General features: G+C 44.3%; 1 protein-coding gene across 4 annotated transcripts in view; it reads left to right on the top strand.

The window, feature by feature from the left end:
* SMAD2 (SMAD family member 2) overlaps positions 1-23,419 on the top strand; it is a 379,037-nt gene that overhangs the window by 130,682 nt on the left and 224,936 nt on the right. For 3 of the 4 annotated variants that reach the window (XM_069219017.1, XM_069219021.1, XM_069219063.1), the window contains 4 exons: positions 10,100-10,189; positions 11,449-11,642; positions 12,773-12,907; positions 21,156-21,230. In XM_069219017.1, coding sequence (XP_069075118.1) covers positions 10,100-10,189; positions 11,449-11,642; positions 12,773-12,907; positions 21,156-21,230 — 494 coding nt within the window. The remainder of the gene's footprint in view (positions 1-10,099; positions 10,190-11,448; positions 11,643-12,772; positions 12,908-21,155; positions 21,231-23,419) is intronic. The other variant, XM_069219067.1, reaches the window with a different exon arrangement.

Here is a 23,419-nt window from a genome sequence, read left to right as displayed (position 1 = left end):
GCATGTATACTTTTCAAGTTATTGACAAATAGCTGTTTTAAAAGTGGACACTTAGTGCAATTTTCACAGTTCCTGGGGGAGGTAAGTTTTTGTTAGTTTTACCAGGTAAGTAAGACACTTACAGGGTTCAGTTCTTGGTCCAAGGTAGCCCACCGTTGGGGGTTCAGAGCAACCCCAAAGTCACCACACCAGCAGCTCAGGGCCGGTCAGGTGCAGAGTTCAAAGTGGTGCCCAAAACACATAGGCTAGAATGGAGAGAAGGGGGTGCCCCGGTTCCGGTCTGCTTGCAGGTAAGTACCCGCGTCTTCGGAGGGCAGACCAGGGGGGTTTTGTAGGGCATCGGGGGGGACACAAGCCCACACAGAAATTTTACCCTCAGCAGCGCGGGGGCGGCCGGGTGCAGTGTAGAAACAAGCGTCGGGTTTGCAATGTTAGTCAATGAGAGATCTCGGGATCTCTTCAGCGCTGCAGGCAGGCAAGGGGGGGGTTCCTCGGGGAAACCTCCACTTGGGCAAGGGAGAGGGACTCCTGGGGGTCACTTCTCCAGTGAAAGTCCGGTCCTTCAGGTCCTGGGGGCTGCGGGTGCAGGGTCTCTCCCAGGCGTCGGGACTTAGGATTCAAAGAGTCGCGGTCAGGGGAAGCCTCGGGATTCCCTCTGCAGGTGGCGATGTGGGGGCTCAGGGGGGACAGGTTTTGGTACTCACAGTATCAGAGTAGTCCTGGGGTCCCTCCTGAGGTGTTGGATCTCCACCAGCCGAGTCGGGGTCGCCGGGTGCAGTGTTGCAAGTCTCACGCTTCTTGCGGGGAGCTTGCAGGGTTCTTTCCAGGCTGCTGGAAACAAAGTTGCAGCCTTTCTTGGAGCAGGTCCGCTGTCCTCGGGAGTTTCTTGTCTTTTCGAAGCAGGGGCAGTCCTCAGAGGATGTCGAGGTCGCTGGTCCCTTTGGAAGGCGTCGCTGGAGCAGGATCTTTGGAAGGCAGGAGACAGGCCGGTGAGTTTCTGGAGCCAAGGCAGTTGTCGTCTTCTGGTCTTCCTCTGCAGGGGTTTTCAGCTAGGCAGTCCTTCTTGTAGTTGCAGGAATCTAATTTTCTAGGGTTCAGGGTAGCCCTTAAATACTAAATTTAAGGGCGTGTTTAGGTCTGGGGGGTTAGTAGCCAATGGCTACTAGCCCTGAGGGTGGGTACACCCTCTTTGTGCCTCCTCCCAAGGGGAGGGGGTCACAATCCTAACCCTATTGGGGGAATCCTCCATCTGCAAGATGGAGGATTTCTAAAAGTTAGAGTCACCTCAGCTCAGGACACCTTAGGGGCTGTCTTAACTGGCCAGTGACTCCTCCTTGTTGCTTTCTTTGTTCCCTCCAGCCTTGCCGCCAAAAGTGGGGGCCGTGGCCGGAGGGGGCGGGCAACTCCACTAAGCTGGAGTGCCCTGCTGGGCTGTGACAAAGGGGTGAGCCTTTGAGGCTCACCGCCAGGTGTCACAGCTCCTGCCTGGGGGAGGTGTTAGCATCTCCACCCAGTGCAGGCTTTGTTACTGGCCTCAGAGTGACAAAGGCACTCTCCCCATGGGGCCAGCAACATGTCTCTGGTGTGGCAGGCTGCTGGAACTAGTCAGCCTACACAGACAGTCGGTTAAGTTTCAGGGGGCACCTCTAAGGTGCCCTCTGGGGTGTATTTTGCAATAAAATGTACACTGGCATCAGTGTGCATTTATTGTGCTGAGAAGTTTGATACCAAACTTCCCAGTTTTCAGTGTAGCCATTATGGTGCTGTGGAGTTCGTGTTTGACAGACTCCCAGACCATATACTCTTATGGCTACCCTGCACTTACAATGTCTAAGGTTTTGTTTAGACACTGTAGGGGTACCATGCTCATGCACTGGTACCCTCACCTATGGTATAGTGCACCCTGCCTTAGGGCTGTAAGGCCTGCTAGAGGGGTGTCTTACCTATACTGCATAGGCAGTGAGAGGCTGGCATGGCACCCTGAGGGGAGTGCCATGTCGACTTACTCGTTTTGTCCTCACTAGCACACACAAGCTGGCAAGCAGTGTGTCTGTGCTGAGTGAGAGGTCTCTAGGGTGGCATAAGACATGCTGCAGCCCTTAGAGACCTTCCTTGGCATCAGGGCCCTTGGTACTAGAAGTACCAGTTACGCGGGACTTATCTGGATGCCAGGGTCTGCCAATTGTGGATACAAAAGTACAGGTTAGGGAAAGAACACTGGTGCTGGGACCTGGTTAGCAGGCCTCAGCACACTTTCAATTGTAAACATAGCATCAGCAAAGGCAAAAAGTCAGGGGGCAACCATGCCAAGGAGGCATTTCCTTACAGTTATCCTTACAACGACCGCCATCCTTCCTGCCAGTCAGAGACGCATTTTCAGTTCAGCATGGCTGAAAGTCGGACAAAATATTGGGAAGAGGAGAACCGGCTCAGCCAGGGAAAGCAGTGTGCGGGTCAGAGTCGGTCACAACTTGTGTGGTGCCTAGTAGGTTAGCACACACTAGTAGAGGAAAGGCAAAGGAACTATTCTGAATGATTGAGCTTATATATGGTTTGTGGGTGAGGTGGACAGGTAGTTTGTATGAAGGCAGATCATGTAGAAAAACAAATGTCTGGTTCCCCCAAAGTAGTACATCTATAATTAATGGACAGGTTTGTGAGGCCCCGAACATCCCGCACATTTAGCACTAGTTCATCTGAGGATAAATGGGATACCGCCAGAACTCAGCCCTGAACCACTGAAGAGGTACTTGCTGTCTGACTGTGAATTAGAGAACCCTTCCCACTCCAATAGAGCACAGTAAATCGGTAGTCTCCTGTCTGAATCCTGAGGGTTGCCATGTAAGCTGCCTCACTAAGCCTAGGCGTACTAAAAGGCATTAGGGTGAGACTCTGTGCCTTTAACAGCAAGCCAGGGAGGCAGAGCCATAAACAGCACAGTTTATTAAATATGGCAGCCTTCGTGGACTGCTGTCACTCAGAAGAGGCAGCTTCGCTCATTGGTGAAGCTCTTGCATCCTGTAGCAGCGTACGCCGTAGTGCAAAAGTATACATTTTGAATCTATGTGCGATTTTAAAGACAACATTTAAAAAGAAATCCAAACATCTCAAAGACGAAAAATGTCAAAAAAGGAAAGGGCTCAGAGAGCCACTCAGTGGCAACTGTTCATGGGTGGCTGCCGGCTAAGTTCTGGCAGTATTGTTCAAAATGCATCACTTTGACTAAAAAAAAAAAAAAAATTAACAAAAAAAAAAAAAAAATCACTCTCACTCCCGTCCCATCAATACAGCAGCGGTGCTGTGGGGCACACACACACACACACACACACACACACACACACACACACACACACACACACACACACACACTCACACTCACACTCACACTTAAAGCCACCACTGAGAACTGCTGGTATTGTCCTAGGAAATTTCTCTGCTCGGTTAGGGAGAGTGCTGGTACGGTCACAATAAAGAATAGAACATTGTTAATCCTTGCCAGTACTGTCTCATTTCAAGTGTAGCAGTGTGAACGAAAGATATGCATACTGTCTTATTTAAAGTATATCGGCCATACTGAAAAGCCTCACTGTACTTTTAAAATTTATAACCCATGAAAAGTGCTGCTTATGTCCATTCACTAAACAGCAGTCCTGTTAACATCTGAAAGTACTTTTTTCTCCATTAACATCGCAGTCGCAGCACTGAGAAGTCATGGCACTGTCCCCAATAATTTATCATAGCACTACTTAGAAGTGCCAGTACTGCCTACTGTTTCCTAGAATTGTAACCGTTCTGGTTGAGAAATGCTGTCTGTTCCTTAAAACGATTACAGCCCTGCTTAAAATTACATATGCTGCCACCTACAAATTATCACAACCCTGATAAAGAAGTAGCAATGAGGTAGGGGGTGGTGAGATGGCTCAAGCAGCGAAGTTGAAAGGGTTTCGGGGGCAGGCAAGCAAAACCGTTGTGTTCATTTAAAATAATCCTCTCACTTTGAAGCCAGAGAAAGAAAAATAAACAGGTGCCCTTGGAAAACAGTGGCTGACCTTTGTCTTTGGATGCACAGTAAATATGCAGGGAGGAGAACAAGATATACAGGCCTGTTAACACAAATTGAACAAGTAAAAACACATGCACTTGTGTGAAGTAGTGCTCTTAAAAAAAAAAAAAAAAAAATAGTTCCTTAAACAGTTCCTCAAATGGGAGCAGTGGATGGATAGGAGTAATTGGTCCATTTGCCCTAGAAGGGCTAAACCGAGGAAGAGGATTGACACATGCATGCCATGGACAAATGGGGAGAAAGAATATTAGAGTGACAATGGAGCCAGCAAATGGGAAGTCTATGGGTCGGCTGAAGCCAACAAAGTAAATACAGCAGTCTCTTCGAGACAGCACATGCACTGTCTAGCAGAGACCTAAAAATGAGCGTTCTCTGCAGCAGTGCTGCTTCATGGTTTTATACCCATTTGTGATTTTTCTTTTACCCTGCGATTTTTGCCACTTATGTTCAAATGTTGTCTTTACATAAGTGTTATCTGCTACTTGGAGAGTTTTCCTCTTTGTTTGTTTAGTGTGTTCCGAAATCCCAAATGTTCACGATTAAGTGTGTATGTATTTAAAGAAGATACTCATAAGGGGGTTTTGGCATTACAGGTGGTTCGCGTTTTTTTTTCCTTCTACTTAGTGGTAGCAACATCTAACCTCCAGCAATTCAGCACTGTACCACAGAGCTATGATCTCTGCAAATAAACACAGTGATTCTTCCCACTTGCCACTGCCACATAAAGGCCTGTATGCTATTCAATTTCTGTCTCTGTCTCCCAAAAGGCTAAAGCTAATATCTCCATATACTAGTGAATTAATCCCACCACTTTTGCACCAAACATTTGTGCCAAATCACACATTCTATTCCTCAAAATACCAAAAGCCTTGGGAGTGAATACCCGGTAAACAGCTAATGAGAAAACAAACGAAAGACACTTTAAAAAAACAAAACAGCAGCATCATTTCTTGATCACGCTTTATCTCGCCTTACAGTTGATTGAAAAGGCTATACAGATGTTCTAGCACTACCTAAAATTAAACTCTTAAACCAGTGGAAAAGGGATGGAATCATGCCAGCCTTAAGGAAGCTAATGCCACTGATAACCATTTCATACTCTAACCTTCACACAGCATCCAAGCTTTATTCTTATTTGACAAAATCTAAGCTTACCCTTGTGGTCCCATCCATACAGAATATTTGCATCTTTGCTTTAGATCAGAACATTGCACAGACAGGGCACTAAAGGTAAGACTCGCAGCCGCTAAGCTGGTCTGGAAAGTTTGAACTTAATTGCACTATTTGTATCTTGTCTGCACTCACACTTACTCACACACTCTCTCACACTCTTTCTTTCCCCCAACCACAGATGCAACCACTAAAAATTAAATGCTCTCTCCTTAAGTTCCTGTTTTCGTCTCACAAAAACACAATGGATAAGCTGTAGAAGCTGCTGCTTGAAAGGAAGATTTTGACATTGAGGGACCCTCGCCATGAATTGTGCAAACTCTTTGATCATATGCTCCAAAGCATCGTCTGTGTACTTTCACCTAAATATTTCAAAGACCTACTAAGCGAATCCTATTTAAACACTGTAAGGAAATGCCTCCTTGGCATGGTTACCCCCTGACTTTTTGCCTTTGCTGATGCTATGTTTTGAATTGAAAGTGTGCTGAGGCCTGCTAACCAGGCCCCAGCACCAGTGTTCTTTCCCTAACCTGTACTTTTGTATCCACAATTGGCACACCCTGGCATCCAGATAAGTCCCTTGTAAATGGTACCCCTGGTACCAAGGACCCTGATGCCAAGGAAGGTCTCTAAGGGCTGCAGCATATCTTATGCCACCCTGGAGACCCCTCACTCAGCACAGACATCCTGCTTGCCAGCTTGTGTGTGCTGGTGAGAACAAAACGAGTAAGTCGACATGGCACTCCCCTCAGGATGCCATGCCAGCCTCTCACTGCCTATGCAGGTATAGATAAGTCACCCCTCTAGCAGGCCTTACATCCCTAAGGCAGGGTACACTATACCATAGGTGAGGGCACCAGTGCATGAGCACTGTGCCCCTACAGTGTCTAAGCAATACCTTAGACATTGTAAGTGCAGGGTAGCCATAAGAGTATATGGTCTGGGGGTCTGTTTTACACGAACTACACAGCACCATAATGGCTACACTGAAAACTGGGAAGTTTGGTATCAAACTTCTCAGCACAATAAATGCACACTGATACCAGTGTACATTTTATTGTAAAATACACCCCAGAGGGCACCTTAGAGGTGCCCCCTGAAACCTTAACCAACTATCTGTGAAGGCTGACTGGTTCCAGCAGCCTGCCACACTAGAGACATGTTGCTGGCCCCATGGGGAGAGTGCCTTTGTCACTCTGAGGCCAGTAACAAAGCCTGCACTGGGTGGAGATGCTAACACCTCCCCCAGGCAGGAGCTGTCACACCTGGCGGTGAGCCTCAAAGGCTCACCCCTTTGTGCCAGCACCGCAGGACACTCCAGCTAGTGGAGTTGCCCGCCCCCTCCGGCCTCGGCCCCCACTTTTGGCGGCAAGGCCGGAGAAAATAATGAGAAAAACAAGGAGGAGTCACTGGCCAGTCAGGACAGCCCCTAAGGTGTCCTGAGCTGAAGTGACTCCAACTTTTAGAAATCCTCCATCTTGCAGATGGAGGATTCCCCCAATAGGATTAGGGATGTGACCCCCTCCCCTTGGGAGGAGGCACAAAGAGGGTGTCCTCACCCTCAGGGCTAGTAGCCATTGGCTACTAACCCCCCAGACCTAAACACGCCCTTAAATTTAGTATTTAAGGGCTTCCCTGAACCTAAGAATTTAGATTCCTGCAACTTACCGAAGAAGAAGACTGCTGAGCTGAAAACCCCTGCAGAAGAAGAAAGAAGACACCAACTGCTTTGGCCCCAGTCCTACCGGCCTGTCTCCTGCCTTCTAAAGAACCCTGCTCCAGCGACGCTTTCTCCAGGACCAGCGACCTCTGAATCCTCAGAGGACTGCCCTGCTTCCAAGAGACCAAGAAACTCCCGAGGACAGCGGTACTGCTCCAAAAAGACTGCAACTTTGTTTCGAAGGAGCAGATTTAAAGACCCCTGCAACTCCCCGCAAGAAGCGTGAGACTTGCAACACTGCACCCGGCGACCCCGACTCGACTGGTGGAGAACCAACACCTCAGGGAGGACCCTCCGGCGACTCCGAGTCCGTGAGTAACCAAAGTTGTCCCCCCTGAGCCCCCACAGCGACGCCTGCAGAGGGAATCCCGAGGCTCCCCCTGACCGCGACTGCCTGAACTCCATTTCCCGACGGCTGGAAACGACCCTGCACCCGCATCCCCCAGCACCTAAAGGAACGGAACTCCTGTGCAGGAGTGACCCCCAGGAAGCCCTCTCCCTTGCCCAGGGGATGGCTACCCCGAGGAGCCCCCCCCTTGCCTGCCTGCAACGCTGAAGAGATCCCTTGATCTATTTGATTTCCATTGAAAACCCGACGCTTGTTTCTACACTGCACCCGGCCGCCCCAGTGCCGCTGAGGGTGTACTTTTTGTGTGGACTTGTGTCCCCCCCGGTGCCCTACAAAACCACCCTGGTCTGCCCTCCGAAGACGCGGGTACTTACCTGCTGGCAAACCGGGGCACCCCCTTCTCTCCATTGAAGCCTATGCGTTTTGGGCACCTCTTTGACCTCTGAACCTGACCGGCCCTGAGCTGCTGGTGTGATAACTTTGGGGTTGCTCTGAACCCCCAACGGTGGGCTACTTTGGACCCAAACCTGAGACTTGTAAGTGATTTACTTACCTGACTAAAACTAACAAAAACTTACCTCCCCAGGAACTGTGAAAATTGCACTGTGTCCACTTTTAAAACAGCTTATTGTGTTTTATGTGAAAAGTATACATGCTAATGTAATGATTCAAAGTTCCTAAAGTACTTACCTGCAATACCTTTCAAATGAGATATTACATGTAGAATTTGAACCTGTGGTTCTTAAAATAAACTAAGAAAATATATTTTTCAATAACAAAACCTATTGGCTGGATTTGTCTCTGAGTGTGTGTTCCTCATTTATTGCCTGTGTGTATGTACAACAAATGCTTAACACTACTCCTTTGATAAGCCTACTGCTCGACCACACTACCACAAAATAGAGCATTAGTATTATCTCTTTTTGCCACTATCTTACCTCTAAGGGGAACCCTTGGACTCTGTGCATACTATTCCTTACTTTGAAATAGTGCATACAGAGCCAACTTCCTACAAACACTTAAACTAATGTTTCTTCTGTGCTAGTGATCAGGTTCCTTAGTTTTCCAGCATCAGGCTATTCTATATTCACATGCTGACACAGGTGTTTTTTTATGTGGATAAAAACTTGGCAGTAAACTAAATATCTTTTCCAACTCATTATCCGATACATGTTTTGTCTGAGCTGATTTCTGAGCTGATTTCTAGAGGTAATAGCCCTCACACTATTTGTGACATCAGCATTGTGTCATTCATGTAACATCAAATATTTACACTACCTGTAATCAGTAACTCAAAAACGTATTTCTTGAGTCCATTTTGGTCAGACTTTGCTGTTCACAGCATCTTTGAATGTGTGTGGTCATTCTAAAGATAGACCAATGCTGAGCATGTAGTCATTGAGAATCATATTGGGAGTTAATAAGGACTCCTCTCATGGGCCTTCAAGAGCCACAGTTTCCTGCCTTGCCTTGAAGCCTATATTTTTTTCTGAACAGTTAACACAGAGCTGAAATGTGTCACATTGTGTAGCAGTGGTAAATGTTTTTGGCAAGGCGGCTGTAAAGATACAGACTTTTTTTTAAACCTAACTTTCATCTAAGGAGTAATAGTATTTACAAGTCAGTGTGTGAATACATTTTTAGGACAGCGGAACTGAAGCGGTGCTAATACAGGGTAAGTAGATACATTTTCACCTGCTCCCACAAGCCTGGGCACGCAAACTGCAGTTTAATTTAGGATGAAGTGACTGTAGCAACAACAATCCTATCAGACCGTATGATTATATGTTGAACATGGGTTTTTTCATAGTCCTGCTCAAGTGACTTGTTTGGAGAGCATTTGTAAGGGCTAAAGATTATAACAGCCTGCTAGGCCCAACTAGGTCTTCTTTTCGATGACTACTCAGTCATCTCCAAAAAGCTTGCAGATGTACAGCTCTTACAATTTCTTTTTTTCTCGATTTCTACTTCTGTTCCCTGTTTGCTGTTTTAAAAACATCACTACATAATGTTAACGTTTTACCTCGTATTTGGAAATTCAAATGCAGGGTTTGTCATACACTTTGTGCCTGTAACTTATGCTCTCATAATCCTTCATACTGTTATTCATTGTCTCGTAACATAACGCATTGTTTAGACTTGTCATTATGTGTTCTCATTTCCACTGTTTATTCTTCGATAGCACATCATGGCCATTCTGGCACTCTTTAACTGGCACATTACTTTCAGAATTTCCTTTCTTGGGTTAAGGCTGTCTTCTTCAGAGCTTCTATCAAGTAAATGTAAAATAACTGTATTAATATACCAAAGTACTTTTATGTAGAATTTCATCAGAAGGACTTATTTGTTAATCATTAAAAAGTGATGCAGTGAGCTTCTACCTGTCCAGTGGTACTCCTGTTATGCATGTTGAAACCAAGGTTATCTAATTTCGATCACTGTTTCGTTTTTTGAAGACAAACGCTTTGTGTGAATTAGTGTCTGATGCTTATTGATAAAAGTTGTTGTAACCTGTTTAAAGATGGTTGCAACCAAGCTAATTGTTGCAGTTTGCAGATCCCAAGTGTTATGTTTTCTAAACATTATCACAGTTATTCTTGAGTCACGTGTTTCATTTTATTGGCATCCTTCACATAGAACAAATTCAATGTAATTTATTATCAAACCATCAGCAGAACTGCTCTGTCTTCTATGTGAAGGAAGAATTCTGTACATTCCATGTTTTACATCATGGTATTTTGAACAACCATGCATCCATGTTCACATCAACTTTTTTGTTTTTTCGATTTATGCACAGCACTTGCTCTGAAATTTGGGGACTGAGTACACCAAATACCATAGATCAGTGGGATACAACAGGCCTTTACAGCTTCTCTGAACAAACCAGGTGAATATTCTGCACTCTCACATCTTAGAGCTCTACTGGGAGGATGGGTGGTTTAAGTTTTTCAGTGGGATTGTTTCAGTAATTGATGGTACAAATAATTTTGTGATAAAGCATATGGCACAGCATTCCAATTACTTTGCTGGCCTGTTTTATAAATGACATTTCATTTTTGCCAGCTGATGTTTTGACCAATGAAATAACTTTTAACACTGATCTTTATGAGCTTGGTCATATCAGTTTCACACATTTTTTGGTATTTAGCTAAGATAGCGTATTCAGTTTTTAATTATCATTTTATAAATGTCTAACATTTTAATTGACTTTTTTTTTTCTCTTGTTTTGGAGAGATCGTGTTGAGGTTACGGATGTTGAGTAACTAACTTCCAGTGAAGTTATTGGTGTTTGTTTTTTGTTTCTTGGAAACAAATTGGCTTAGCATCTGTTGTTTCTCTGACAATTTTTATATCACCCTGCCCATTAATCTGCATTTGTTTTTATACGCCTGCAGTCTGTGGGCAAAGGGGTCTCAAGTTAAGTTCAGTTTAGCCAGACATAAAAATTCAAGAAACAAACACTGCTGACCATTATATCTCATTTTTTAGGGGATTTTGAATGTTCCTTCATACACTTACCATTTGGTTTCACCCTGTAAGATGAGTGCTGATTGGCTGGTTTGCCAGGGAACTTGAGAGGCTGGGAGGGGATGATAGACGTGAAATAACAGGAAGAAGGTGTTTTTTGTGACTTTAAGTTTCTTACATGTGCTGTGTTTTTTTTTTTCTTTGTTTTCCTTTTCATCCAGTGCTTGTGAATTGCATTTCAAACTTGTATCTTCATTTGCATCAATTGCATGATCTTTAGTAAAGCATTCTTCAAGACTAGTTTTTTTTAAAGCTCGAAATAAATTACCAGAAGCTTTGCTTTCTCTTTCTCCCACCTCAATATCCCGGAAGCTATTTTTTTTGTTTTGTTTTTTTGTTCTTACCATTGGTTATTTTTATCCACACTATTGAGTCTTTCCCACTTCCCAGTATGGTGCGTTCTGTTGGTGACAGTAGAATGCTTGTCTGTGTGCAGCAAGACTGAGAAAACCAACCGTTTTTGGGCAGTGTTTCACAATCTGGATGACAGTTGCAGTATAAATCCTATACTATTATACTCATTTTACAAAAGAAAAGTAAACCTTGTGTGTGCTCCCGGGTTGTCAGTATCCTACAAAGTTGTTTTATTTTAAATCTTTTTTTTAAACTCTGAAATAGGTCACTCGATGGGCGCCTTCAAGTATCTCATCGTAAAGGGTTACCACATGTAATTTATTGTCGTCTTTGGCGCTGGCCAGATCTTCACAGTCATCATGAACTCAAAGCAATTGAAAACTGTGAATATGCCTTCAATCTTAAAAAAGATGAAGTGTGTGTGAACCCCTATCACTACCAGCGAGTGGAGACTCCAGGTAGGAGGACAGATATATCGTCTAACATCTAGAAATTGAAAGGCACTTATGTTGTATAAAATGGTCCTACCTATTTTTTTAAACCACTTTTATTATACTAAATCAAATCGGTATCTACTGCCACTGAATACAAACCAAACCATTGGCGGGCACGATTCTTGAGGCAAAACATTTGTCTAAATGATAAACTGAACATGCAAACCATCCTGGAGCACTGAGCTCTGGCCTTCCAAATCCACCACCCCCATCCCAGTGTGGAATGCCCTGGCACTCCTGGACCTGATGTAGGCATAATCATGCCCAGCACCACACTGCACTTATGTACTCCCCTTTCCAAGTATAGAAATCCACTGTTACGAGTTTGATCCATTTTTTTCTTTTAAATCTGTTTTATTAATTTCAACAAATATTACCAGTCACAATTACATAACTGGATAAGATACACCACATTCCAGCAATAAGAAAAAATAAAATATGTATTGGTCTGTGAGGCAAACATTAGAATAATCATTTGGCTCCAAGCAACACTGACATGGAATAACATCCTGTTCTCCCTAAGATGCTGTACAATGGGAACTCAGTCACAATGCCTGCATTACACACCCTCCATTTTCCCACCATTGTTTCCAATAACATAATGTAATTCTAGCAATAAGCACCAGCAACCCACTCGTGTGTAACCTTGCCCTCCATTCTGGACTCAAGATGGCCCAGTAAACTACTATTGCTCGTGACATTCCCATGAGTATACTGTTGGGTGACAATCTAGACATTGTACGAGTTTGATCTATTCTGACCATTTTAAACTCCATTGACATTTTTTTACCTTTTACGTTAACATTGCATATAAAATTAGCACATTTATATATCAACAGAGCCTTTAAGATTAAAATGGGATTATATGGAGAAAATGTAGCTAATGATTTGAACTTGGTTTGTATATTCTCTTCATTTTCGTACATACAGTTTACATCACTTAGGTTTCTTTGGGAGGAATAATAAAGTGGATTATTGGAATAAATGTACGGAACTTTCCTTTATTTTAAATGAATGTGTGGCGGTTTCCTTTATTTTTGTGTATTCAATATTTAGTGTTTTCTCTAAAGACCTTTTATTTTTCTTCTTTACAGTTTTGCCTCCAGTTTTGGTACCTCGACATACAGAGATACTTACTGAACTACCACCCCTCGATGATTATACTCACTCCATTCCTGAAAATACCAACTTTCCAGCAGGAATCGAACCACAGAGCAATTATATACCAGGTATGTTATCCTAAACATTCTCCAGCTCAGGCTTTATGCTGAAGCTTCCATGAGGTTATCAAAGAAGATTGATCTTCTGGTTAACACGTGTTCCTCGTCATTGTATTAGGTCTCCTATAAAGAGATCCTTGTTTTGATGGTTAACCAGAATTCAGAGATCGAATTAATGATCAGACCAACACTCTTAAGCATAGTGTCGCATCCTGGTTCCTAAAGAGAACCCTTGTCTTTAAAAACATGGTATGTTCCTCCTTAAAATGTAGTTATCAAAAAGAAGTCCCTGGTTTTTAAAATACAAACATAATGTCCTTGTCTAAAGAGTAAAGAAGAATGACCCCCCTATCGCTAAAAACATTTAAAGAAAATGTAAAATTTCTTGTTTATGATAGGCCTGCATAACCGTACAGTGTACCATGCTGGCAGAGGGTGATGAAGTGTATTGTGGTGAAACATTGAGTGGGTTTAAAAACCCTAAGTTCAGGGAAACTGCAGATTGTATGGCTACTTATAAACTAAAACCTGTTTTAGTCTTTTAAGACTTGTTGCCTTTTCAAAATGTTGTATTGTGCCATTGTAGTATCAGATTAAACAAGCAATGACAAAGTCTCTCTTTTAAGACCTATTGGCATACTTGTTCCAGCTTAAGGATACCGGATCTTTAATTTTTTTTAATTTACTGATCCTAGATGGTGAATGTCACTTTGGTGGGTCAATTAAACAAAAAAAAGTGTGAACGCGCCAGTTAAATATCTGTTGGTGTATGTAGTAACAGGACAGGGTGGAGGAGGAAGGGAAAATGTCACATACTGAGGGAAAGGGGAGAAGCACAACAGGCAGAGAACACCATAGAAGCACATGGGTGAATGAGAACAGGGAGTGCAGGGAGGGGGGAAGAAGCACACTGGCAAGAGCACAGTGCATGGGGAGAAGCAGACAGCTGTGAGAGAGAGTATCACAGAATAGGAGCGTGGAGAAAAGAATACAGCTGGAAAATAAATGAACTTGTAGAATGCTTAAGCAAAAAAACTTGAGAGCAGTGCAGAGTCATCGAGGAAGCCGAAAGCTAGAGAGAGCAACACAGGGGAGGAGTAGTTGACAGAATCACTCAAAGGTGGAAAACTCGTGCAGTCTGGTGGAATGCTTAAGCACATAGAAGAGAGTAGTTCCCTAAAAGTATGCAGTGGGCAGATAGAAATAAAGGGGGTATGCTCCAGGGGAGGGACAAACGCAAGCCATCAAATAAGAAGAAAACGAATGAGTGACAACACCAGCCAATGATAAGCACTAGACAGGCTTTACACCTTCGTGAGTACTTGGTAAACAGTTTTTTTTTTTTTTTTTTTTTTGCAACAATACGGCTTGACATAAAAGCCAGTAGTTATCCCCTATGAGAGGTGTTGGTTTTACCAGTGTCTTTTATCCATGTTGTACAGCAGGTTGGCTGCTGTTTCAGCATGGCAAAGAGTGGCATGGAGTTGAGTGCTGTAGAGAAGAGTGAAGAAGATTGGAGTGGGATACAGTTATATAGAAGAGTTGTGGGTTTAAGAAACTGAAGAGTCTAAAGAGATGGCCGATAGGATGAAAGAAGCATAAATAAGCGAATAGTGCATTGCAAAAAGATGATGAAGAACATGTTCTTCGTCCATGCTCCAGGGACGAGCTAATACAAGAAAGTAAGAGAAGTCTGTGGGAGCTAAGCAATCGAAAGACTGCAGATGAGTGACTACGAAAACCACAAATTGACAAATTGTATACTGTGGAAAGGTTGTAAGCACACTGAATTGTAAACAGTAAGTCTTGCAACTAAGCATATGCTTTGTTAAGACAAGATATTTTTTACTGTTTAGAAATCTTAAACAAAATGCTATACTTTCATGACTCACTTATGACTTTTGAAATGCTTTGGAAAATTGAGTTTGAGGCATGTGTGGCTGTAGATGCACATGTTTTGCATACTCCTGCATCTAGTGTTGGGTCCGGATGTATTCAAGTTGGTTTTCTTCGAAGAAGTCTTTCGAATCATGAGGTAGTTACTCCTCCTCTTGGTGATCATGGGCATCGACTCCATTGCTAGATTGTTTTCTTTCCCCCATTGGGTTTGGATGTCTTGCTCCTTTTCAACACCGTCACAGTTCTCCTTTCAGGTCGTGAAACATTTTCCACCTCGTCGGTATGGTTTCCGTTTGGCGTGTCCAGTTATTCCTCTACCTCTCAGTCTGTTCGCTTTGACCTCAGCTCCTTCAGGGCATCGCCCTTCAGGCCTTTAGTTTGTCTGCATCACATTCTTTAGAGAACGCATGCTGGTGATGGAACAGACACCCTTCCGATACTGCCCATGTTGCCATGCAGTGTATCTGTGGCCCGATCAACATCTTGTCTGTAATCTGTTTGTTGCCTGAGCGCAGGGAAGTGGATTGCGACGCCTGCTGTAATTCTGCTCAAAGAAAACCCTTCACAGCTGTCCAGTACATTGTCTTTAAATGTTGCAGACGACCGAAGATGCCTACAGTATCCTCTAAGCCCATCAAGATGTTGAAGGAGAACACCACAAGCTATTGTCTGCGGAGCAAGAGGGGTTAACGATCAAGGGCAGTGTTCGCTCTGCTCTCGAGTAGAAGATGGAGGTTCTACCAGTCAAGAGTTTGAGTACGACACTCCCTGCCCCTCAACACCATGTTGATCATGTCAAAAAACCCTCGATCTCTCTGGAACAGCATACCGAAGCCCTCTGTCCGCCACTGTCTTCCGACCATGGCCGGCAGAAAGCAACTGATTCAGATGCCCCGCCCTCCAGCTCTGCACTGAAACACCGACCAAAGCCTTTGGCTTCAAGCACTTCAGTCCTCCCTTTCTGTGTAACTACTGGACCTCTGGTTTTCACTGGACCTCTGGTTTCACCAAATGCCTAGCGATGGTTGCAGCCCATCTACACAGACAGAAAGTTCACTGATTCCATATCTGGACGATTGGCTTATCAAAGCCAACACTCATCAACAGTGTCAACAAAACACTCCAATTACAATAGAGCTGTTCCATCACTTAGGGTTCACCATCAATATCACAAAATCTCTCCTTCAGCCTCTGCAAATTCAACCGTATCTGGGGATTATTCTTCACACACAGAGATAGCATTTGCCTATCCCAATCCTGCAAAAATCCAGTTTCCAAGCATTGTTAACCCAATTTTGGACACCTCAGCAACTTACAACGAGGGCACTCGTTCGTCTCCTAGGTAGGATGACCTCATGCATTGGTATAGTACTCCATGCACAGCTACACATGCATTTGTTACATGAATGACTAGCTTGACTGTAGCCTATGTCAAAGGATCAGTTAGAAGATTTAATGTTGATAGACTGCCACATTCTTCACTCTCTGCAGTGGTGGAACATTGAAAATGTATTAGGAGGGTGGACATAACTTGACCCTTTTCCCCACACCACTGTCACAGTGGACGCCTCACTCATGGGATAGGGTGCACACTTAAAGGATTTCATAGTACAGGGTCTCTGGGATACGAAACACTGGGGTTTTCACTTTAACTACCTAGAGCTTCAAGCTGTTCACTTAGCATTGAAAGCATTCCTGCCCCACCTGATTGGCAAGGTTGTCCTAGTCCGGATGGACAATGACAGCCATTTGGTGTTTACAAAAACAGGAGCGAGGGTATGTTCTCCACAGTTATCTCACTTATCTCAGACAATTTGGAGATGGGCTCTACATCACAACAGTCACCCGTTCGAGGAATACCTTCCGTTAACAAACCACGATTTTACAGACCTCGTCAGCAGGATGCAGCAACAACTTTATGATTGGGAACTCCACCCCCTAGTCCTCCTCACAGATGAGGGTTCCCTCAAATAGATCTCTTTGCATCCGCGCAAAATGAAAAATACCCAAACTTCTTCTTCAGGTTCCCACACCTACTGTCAAAGGGCAAAGACTATGGATAAGTTGGTCAGGGCTTTTCTCCTCCTCCTTCCATTTCTGGTTTGGAAACTCAGCCAAACATCTCTCACAATAATACTAGTGGTCCCAAAATAGGCCCGTCATCCTCGGTTCACAACATTACCGGACCTCTCTGTAGTTCCCTGGAGGAAAATGCCTTTTTTAACATGGTTATCCCTCACTTTGTCCCTGGTATCTGTTGTGATTTTGACTGAAAGTGCACTGGGTTCCTGCTAACCAGACTCCCAGTGCCAGATCTCTAACAAAATTGCACAGTTGTTTCCTCAATTGGTAAAATCTTTAGCACCCTTTGTAAGTCCCTACTAAATGGTACCCTTTATACCTATGGCCTGGGGATACTAAAGAAGGTCCCTAAGGACTGCAGCACGAACTGTGCCACCCTAAGGGACCCCTCACCAAGCACATGACAAGCTGCCATTGCAGGCTACGTGTCTTGGTGCAGGCTAAAGTGAAAACACGACATGGTGCACATCCTGTGTGCCATGACCCCTAACACTGCATGCAATATATGTAAGTCACCCCTTAAGCAGACCTTAAAACCACGAGGCACAGTGCATTATATTACATGTGAGGGCATATCTGCACATGCAAATATGCCCCTGATATGTTTTTGTCAATTGTAAGAAGCTGGCTCTGTATATACTATACCCAAGTAAGCTGTAGTGTGCAGAGTCCAGTGGATCCTCAGAGGCTTTACAGAGACCAGAGTAGATACTACTAATGCTCTCTTTTTGTGGTAGTGTGGGTGAGCAATTAGGCTTATCAGAGGGTAGTGCTAAACATTTGTTTTACACATAGTCAAGATATGAGGTTCACACTCAATGACAAACTCCAGTCCAATGTTTATGTATAAAAAATATATAGTTTGTTACTTTCTCGAACCAAAAGGATCTTTGTTGCAGATAAGTACAGTTTCAAGAAAGTATCACTTTTAAGTATCAAATTCACTTTTTTGCAATTCACAGTTAAAACAGTTTTCAGGTAAGGATACTTTTCAGTAGCAAAAGTTGACAGTGCAAAAATCATTAAAGGCAATGCAGTCCTAGGGGCGGAAAAGTACCATTACAGTTTACAGGTACTCAACGTATGGTGCCAGTCTTCAGGGGTTAGGGTGTCTACAGGGCAAGGTTTAAGACAACACCACAGGGCGGGCCGGATGCAGAGGCCAAAGTTGGTGTTGGGAGCACAATGGAAACCAATGGAGACTGGGGGCACTTAGAAGGAAACTGATTGCAGGTAAGTACCTGCAACTTCAGGGCACAGACCTCTGGAGTTTAGAATAGACAGGTGATAGGGGGTTTGGGAGCAGGACAGGTCAGCACCAAACACCGTCAGAGGTACAGGGCGGCCTGGATCGCAGGGTGCAAACCCAGCATTGGACACCGAGTGCTTTTTAGTGAGGAATTCTGGGTCACACAGGCTTGGTCCAGGGAGGCAGCTTAAGAAGGCCGATGGCTGAACAGGTAAGTAGAGATCCCACTAAACGTCCATGGACCGTCAGTTAGGTGCTCTAAGGCCAAGAGGCTACAGGGGTATATTTAGGCATCAGGAATCTTCACTGGGGACAGTTGTGGTCAGGGGAGCTCTCTGAATTTAGGCTGCAGGTGTCGTGTTGGTCAGGAGGGGTCAACCCAGGGTGGACTCAAGGTCGAAATCGCCTGAGGACCATCTCTGGACCAATGGGCCTCCTGGACTCGGGCTGTGGGCATTGGATGCAAAGTGGGCAGGACTTGCGAGTCAGGAGGGCTCTTGAGTCCTTGTTGGAGGTTTATTTGTGGATAGGGCTGCTGTTCTCTGGAGTTCTTGGTCCTTAAGGAGGCAGGCAGTGCTCTGGGGGTTTGTAGAGATTGCTGGTCCTGCAGAATGAATTGTCTTTTTGAAGCAGGAGTCTTGAAGCTGCAGACAGGTCGGTAGGGCTAGGACCAAGTAATTTGTCATCTGGGGTCTTCTCTGCTGGTGCGTCTCTTCAGTTCTTCTTCTTTAAGGTTGCCTGGAATCTGAGGATTAACGTTCAGGGGTACCTTTAAATACTCGATTTAGGGGTATTTTACTAGGGTCTGAGGGCAGTAGCTAATGGCTAATGACCCTGAGGATGGCTACACATTTTCCTTTGCACTCTCCCTTTGGGGATGGGGGAACATTTTTAACCCTATTGGCTATCTTACTCCAAAACAAGATGGAGGATTCTGCAAGGAGGGGGTCACCGTAGCTCTGGGCACCTTAGGGGCAGTTTGAGCTGGGGCTGCCGCCAAAAGTGGGGCTTGGTCCGGGGGCGGGCATCTGCACTGGCTGGAGTGCCCTGTGGGTCATCATAACAAAGGACATCAGCCTTTGAGGCTCACTGCCAAGTGTTGCTTTTCCTCAAGGCTTTGTCCCTGATGCCTGAGAACACAAAGGGTCTCAACCCCTGGCGTTAGAAACTTGTCTGGTGGTGGCAGGCTGGCATAGACCGGTCACCCACACACTAGAGAGTTGGGTGAATTTCAGGGGGCATATCTAAAATGCCCTCTGTGTGCATTTTACAATAAATTCAATACTGGCATCTGTGTGGGTTTATTGTGCTGAGAAGTTTGATACCAAACTTACCAGCATTCAGTGAAGCCATCTTGGAGCTGTGGAGTTCGTACTGACAAATGTACTCAATATGGCTCAATATGGCTACACTACACTTACAATGTCTAAGAATGGACTTAGACACTGTAGGGGCATAGTGCTCATGCAGCTATGCCCTCAGCAGTGGTATAGTGCACCTGCCTTAGGGCTGTAAGGCCTTATAGAGAGGTGACGTGCCTATGCCACAGGCAGTGGTTTGTAGGCATGGCACACAGGGAGGTAAGCCATGTCAACTTCACGTTTTTCTCTCCACGAACCCACACAATCTGCAGGGACAGTGCGCATATGTTTAGTGAGGAGTCCCTTAGGGTGGCATATTACATGCTGAAGCCCTTAGAGTCCCTTTCTTGCCACAGAGCCCTTGTTACCACTGGTACTTAGCTGTGTGGCAATTGTGGAAGCAGTGGTACAGTTCAGGGAAAGAACACAGGTGATGGAGCCTGGTTACCAGGATCACAGCACACACTCAGTCAAGTTAGCATCAGATACCAGGCAAAAAGTAGGGGGCGACCATGCCAAAAGGGGCACTTTCTATAGTAAGTGACCAGGGAAGCCTTTTTAAATGCATGTGCTGGATACTGGTCAAACATCTCATATTGGTGAACCCACAATGATGTCAGTGTTGGATTCACCCATACATGCATTCAGAGGGCACCTTAGAGGTGCCCCCTGAAACCCTACCAGCCACTGGTGTGCTCACTGACCAGTTTCTGCCAGCGTGCCACCCGAGACACCGTTCTGGACCAGTTCTGCTCTCAAGAGGCCCAGAGCAAAAGCCCTCCTGGGAAGAGGGTAGAACAACCCTCCTCTCACAGGATACAGGATGACCTGGTGACTTCCTAAGGTGACAAGCCTCCAAAGGCTGCCACCTTAAATGCAAATTTGACTCCCCTCACAGGAGCCCCCCCCCCCCACCTCAATCTGTTGTGTTTGGAACTCTGATCTGAAGGTGGGTTTTGCCATAGTTTGACATATTTTTCCCTGTACCACTTCAGCCTGTTGTATTTTTGGGGTGTCCTTGATTGTTTTGAATAGTTCTGCAAAGGAAACCAATTGTTCGTCTTTTATGGAAAATCAACCAAGGGTTCTCCTGTTACAAAATAAACTGTTGCACAATGGAGTGTGGAAACAATACAGACCGGCTGTAGGAAGGTTCATGTTGGTAAAATGGCAAACAAGTCATCCCGTTTAGAGTAGACATTAATGATTCCACTGAATTTACCACTAAAGTAACGGGCTGAAGTTCTGGAACGCGGACATGAGCGTGTATACCAACACTGCAGGATCAGCTTATCAAGGCTGACTTTCGTTCACGCAGAGACTTCAGCTCCCTACTTTAGAGGAAATACCGTCAAATTATTAGCATCTACTCCTAACAGGATAATTTGTTACCTAGACTGGGAGAGTTCTATTGCTCAACAAACAAAAGAAAAATCATTTTTCTAAGTATGTTTTATATGTAAGGGGAACGCCTGCGTGGTCATGACTATTTAATGCTGTAAATGTAGTGGAGATGATCTCAAAGGAAAAAGAGTAGTACAGGTAAATAACAATTATTTTCCTAAAATTCTTTAGTTAACCTGAACAACAATAGATTTATCTGCTAGGCAGGACCTACTTGAGTATACATTTTTTTACAATTGTTTTGCTGTTGTTGGATCTTTAGAGACCCCACCGCCTGGATACATCAGTGAAGATGGCGAAGCTAGTGATCAGCAGCTTAACCAGAGTATGGATACAGGTATTGTGCAGAATTTTAATTGGTGTAGTCAAAATTTGGAAATATACTGATCCTCCTATGTTAATTTATCAATAATCTTTAAATATTTTGATGTAAAACTACCTTGTGCCACCATATGATACTGTACTTGTAGTTTTGCAACATGAATCTTTTCTAGATCCCTCATGCTGTGTATTATTCTGCCATTTTTAGTGGTTGTGTCCAGAATTGCTTGTAAAGTAGTAGATGTGCCATATTTTCTTTTTTTGGGGGGGGGGTTGGGCATCGCGGGTCTCACCATTTGGTCTCTAGTCCATCTCTTTATGACGTCATACGCCCTCCCTCGAAGCTTCTGTGCATGGTCACCATCTTCAGATTTTTTGCGCAGTTGGATCTGGAAGCATTTCTGAGGGCTCTTTAAGCATCGAAAGAAAAAAAAATTGGGGGGAGGAATCTCACAAAGATACTCTTCAAGCGTGTAACCTTTGTCTCCAACTGGAACACTTAAGGGGCGACTGCGACTCCTGTGCGTTGTTTAAACCGATATCGCTTAAGGTGAGGAAAAAACAAACAGAGGCGGGCACGTTACGTCGAAGATCTTAAGCCACCCGCAACACTTCAGTCTCTGGAAGAGGAGGATCAAAATGTAGTCTTTGAGGAAGAAGAGAATATCAAATCTCAAGGCATGTTCCAGGACGCAGAACGGTCTGAGTACCTTGAGACATAGTGGCAGGATCTCAAAGCAGACTCCCCAGCAGAGGGGATAGACACCTATTCCTTGAGGCCTTCACTCCCTGATGACATTGGGTTGTATAACCAACTTATTAAAAGAGCAGTAGATAAATACAATGTACAGTTGGAGGAGATAAAGGCAGAACCTTGTTTTTTATTAAATACTTTGCTGCGATCACAATGCAAAACCCAGTACTTCCCCATGCTGCCAAGTATACTGGATCAAGGGAGAGAGGCTTTTAAAGAACAAGCAACATGCCGTTTTAGAACACCAAGGGATGAAATGAAATATAAGCACTCCTCAAAAGAGCCACCTTATATCAGAGGCACTGTATTAGCTGCCTCCATTATTGCTGCAACAGCAAGGAAAAAAGCTAATATTCCAACAACATCGGAGCCTCCTCCAGGCAAGGAGAGCAAGAAAATGTATTTGGTGGGCAGAAAATTTGAAAGGGGAGTGGCTACACAATGGCGCATTGCAAACTCCAATGCACTCTTGAACAGATATGCCTATCAACATTGGGAGGAGATGGCAGAGCTCGTGAAGTATCTCCCTGGGCAGTCCCACAAGAAGACAGTATCCCTTGCAGAAGAGGGTAAAAATATAGAAAACACTTGCTTAAAATAAGACCTAGATGCTGCAGACTCAGGAAGCAGGCAGATGATAGCAGGAAGTACTCTAAGAAGACACACTTGACTAAGAGTCCGGATTTAAAAGTGAAGTTCAAACAAACATCACCAACACTTTTTTTTAATGGGGAACAATTGTTTGGTAGTGCGGTGGATGATACTTTGCAGCAGTTAAGAAATGCTAATAAGGCTGCCAAATCTACGGGTGCCTTGCTGCTCACTGTTAACCCAAGAAGAGGGTCCACTCCTACAGAAAGACCAGTAGGGAGAGGGAGTATTCAAGGAACAACATCCCCTCAGGGCATGTAAAGTTTGAGTCTGTCACAAAGTCACTCGCCAGTGGCAGTTCCAATCTACTCCACGTCAACCCTTTCAAGCAAGAGGGAGAGCGCAGTCACAAAGAGGAGCTACAACACATCAATAAATGAGACTATTCAAGAGAACTCCGTCACACACACAACACCTGTAGGAATGAGAATGAAGCATTTCTTGCAAAAGTGGAAGAAAATTATAGTAGACAAATGGATACTAAACATTATACAATTTGGCTATTGCATAGAGCTAATCAAATTCACACAAAAAAGACGACCAAAGAAGGTGGTCCACATAAAAGAAGAGACGTTCTGATTGCTACAGGAAGTACAACTACTACTTCAAAAGAAAGCAATTGAAAGAGTGCCCTCAAAAAGATCAACCCAATGGAACTACTTTTAGATCTCAGTTCCTAAACTAATTTATAAAGACTCCAAAATTCAAAATGACAGCTCTACAAGAGTTCATACAACAATTGCAGTAAGGAGATTTAATGGCAACAATAGATCCAAAAGATGTTTTTTTTCCATATTCAA

The sequence above is a fragment of the Pleurodeles waltl genome, chromosome 1_1 (genome assembly GCF_031143425.1).
Source record: "Pleurodeles waltl isolate 20211129_DDA chromosome 1_1, aPleWal1.hap1.20221129, whole genome shotgun sequence".
Classification (NCBI taxonomy): Eukaryota; Metazoa; Chordata; class Amphibia; order Caudata; family Salamandridae; genus Pleurodeles; species Pleurodeles waltl.
This window is presented reverse-complemented; position numbering and strand designations above follow the sequence as displayed.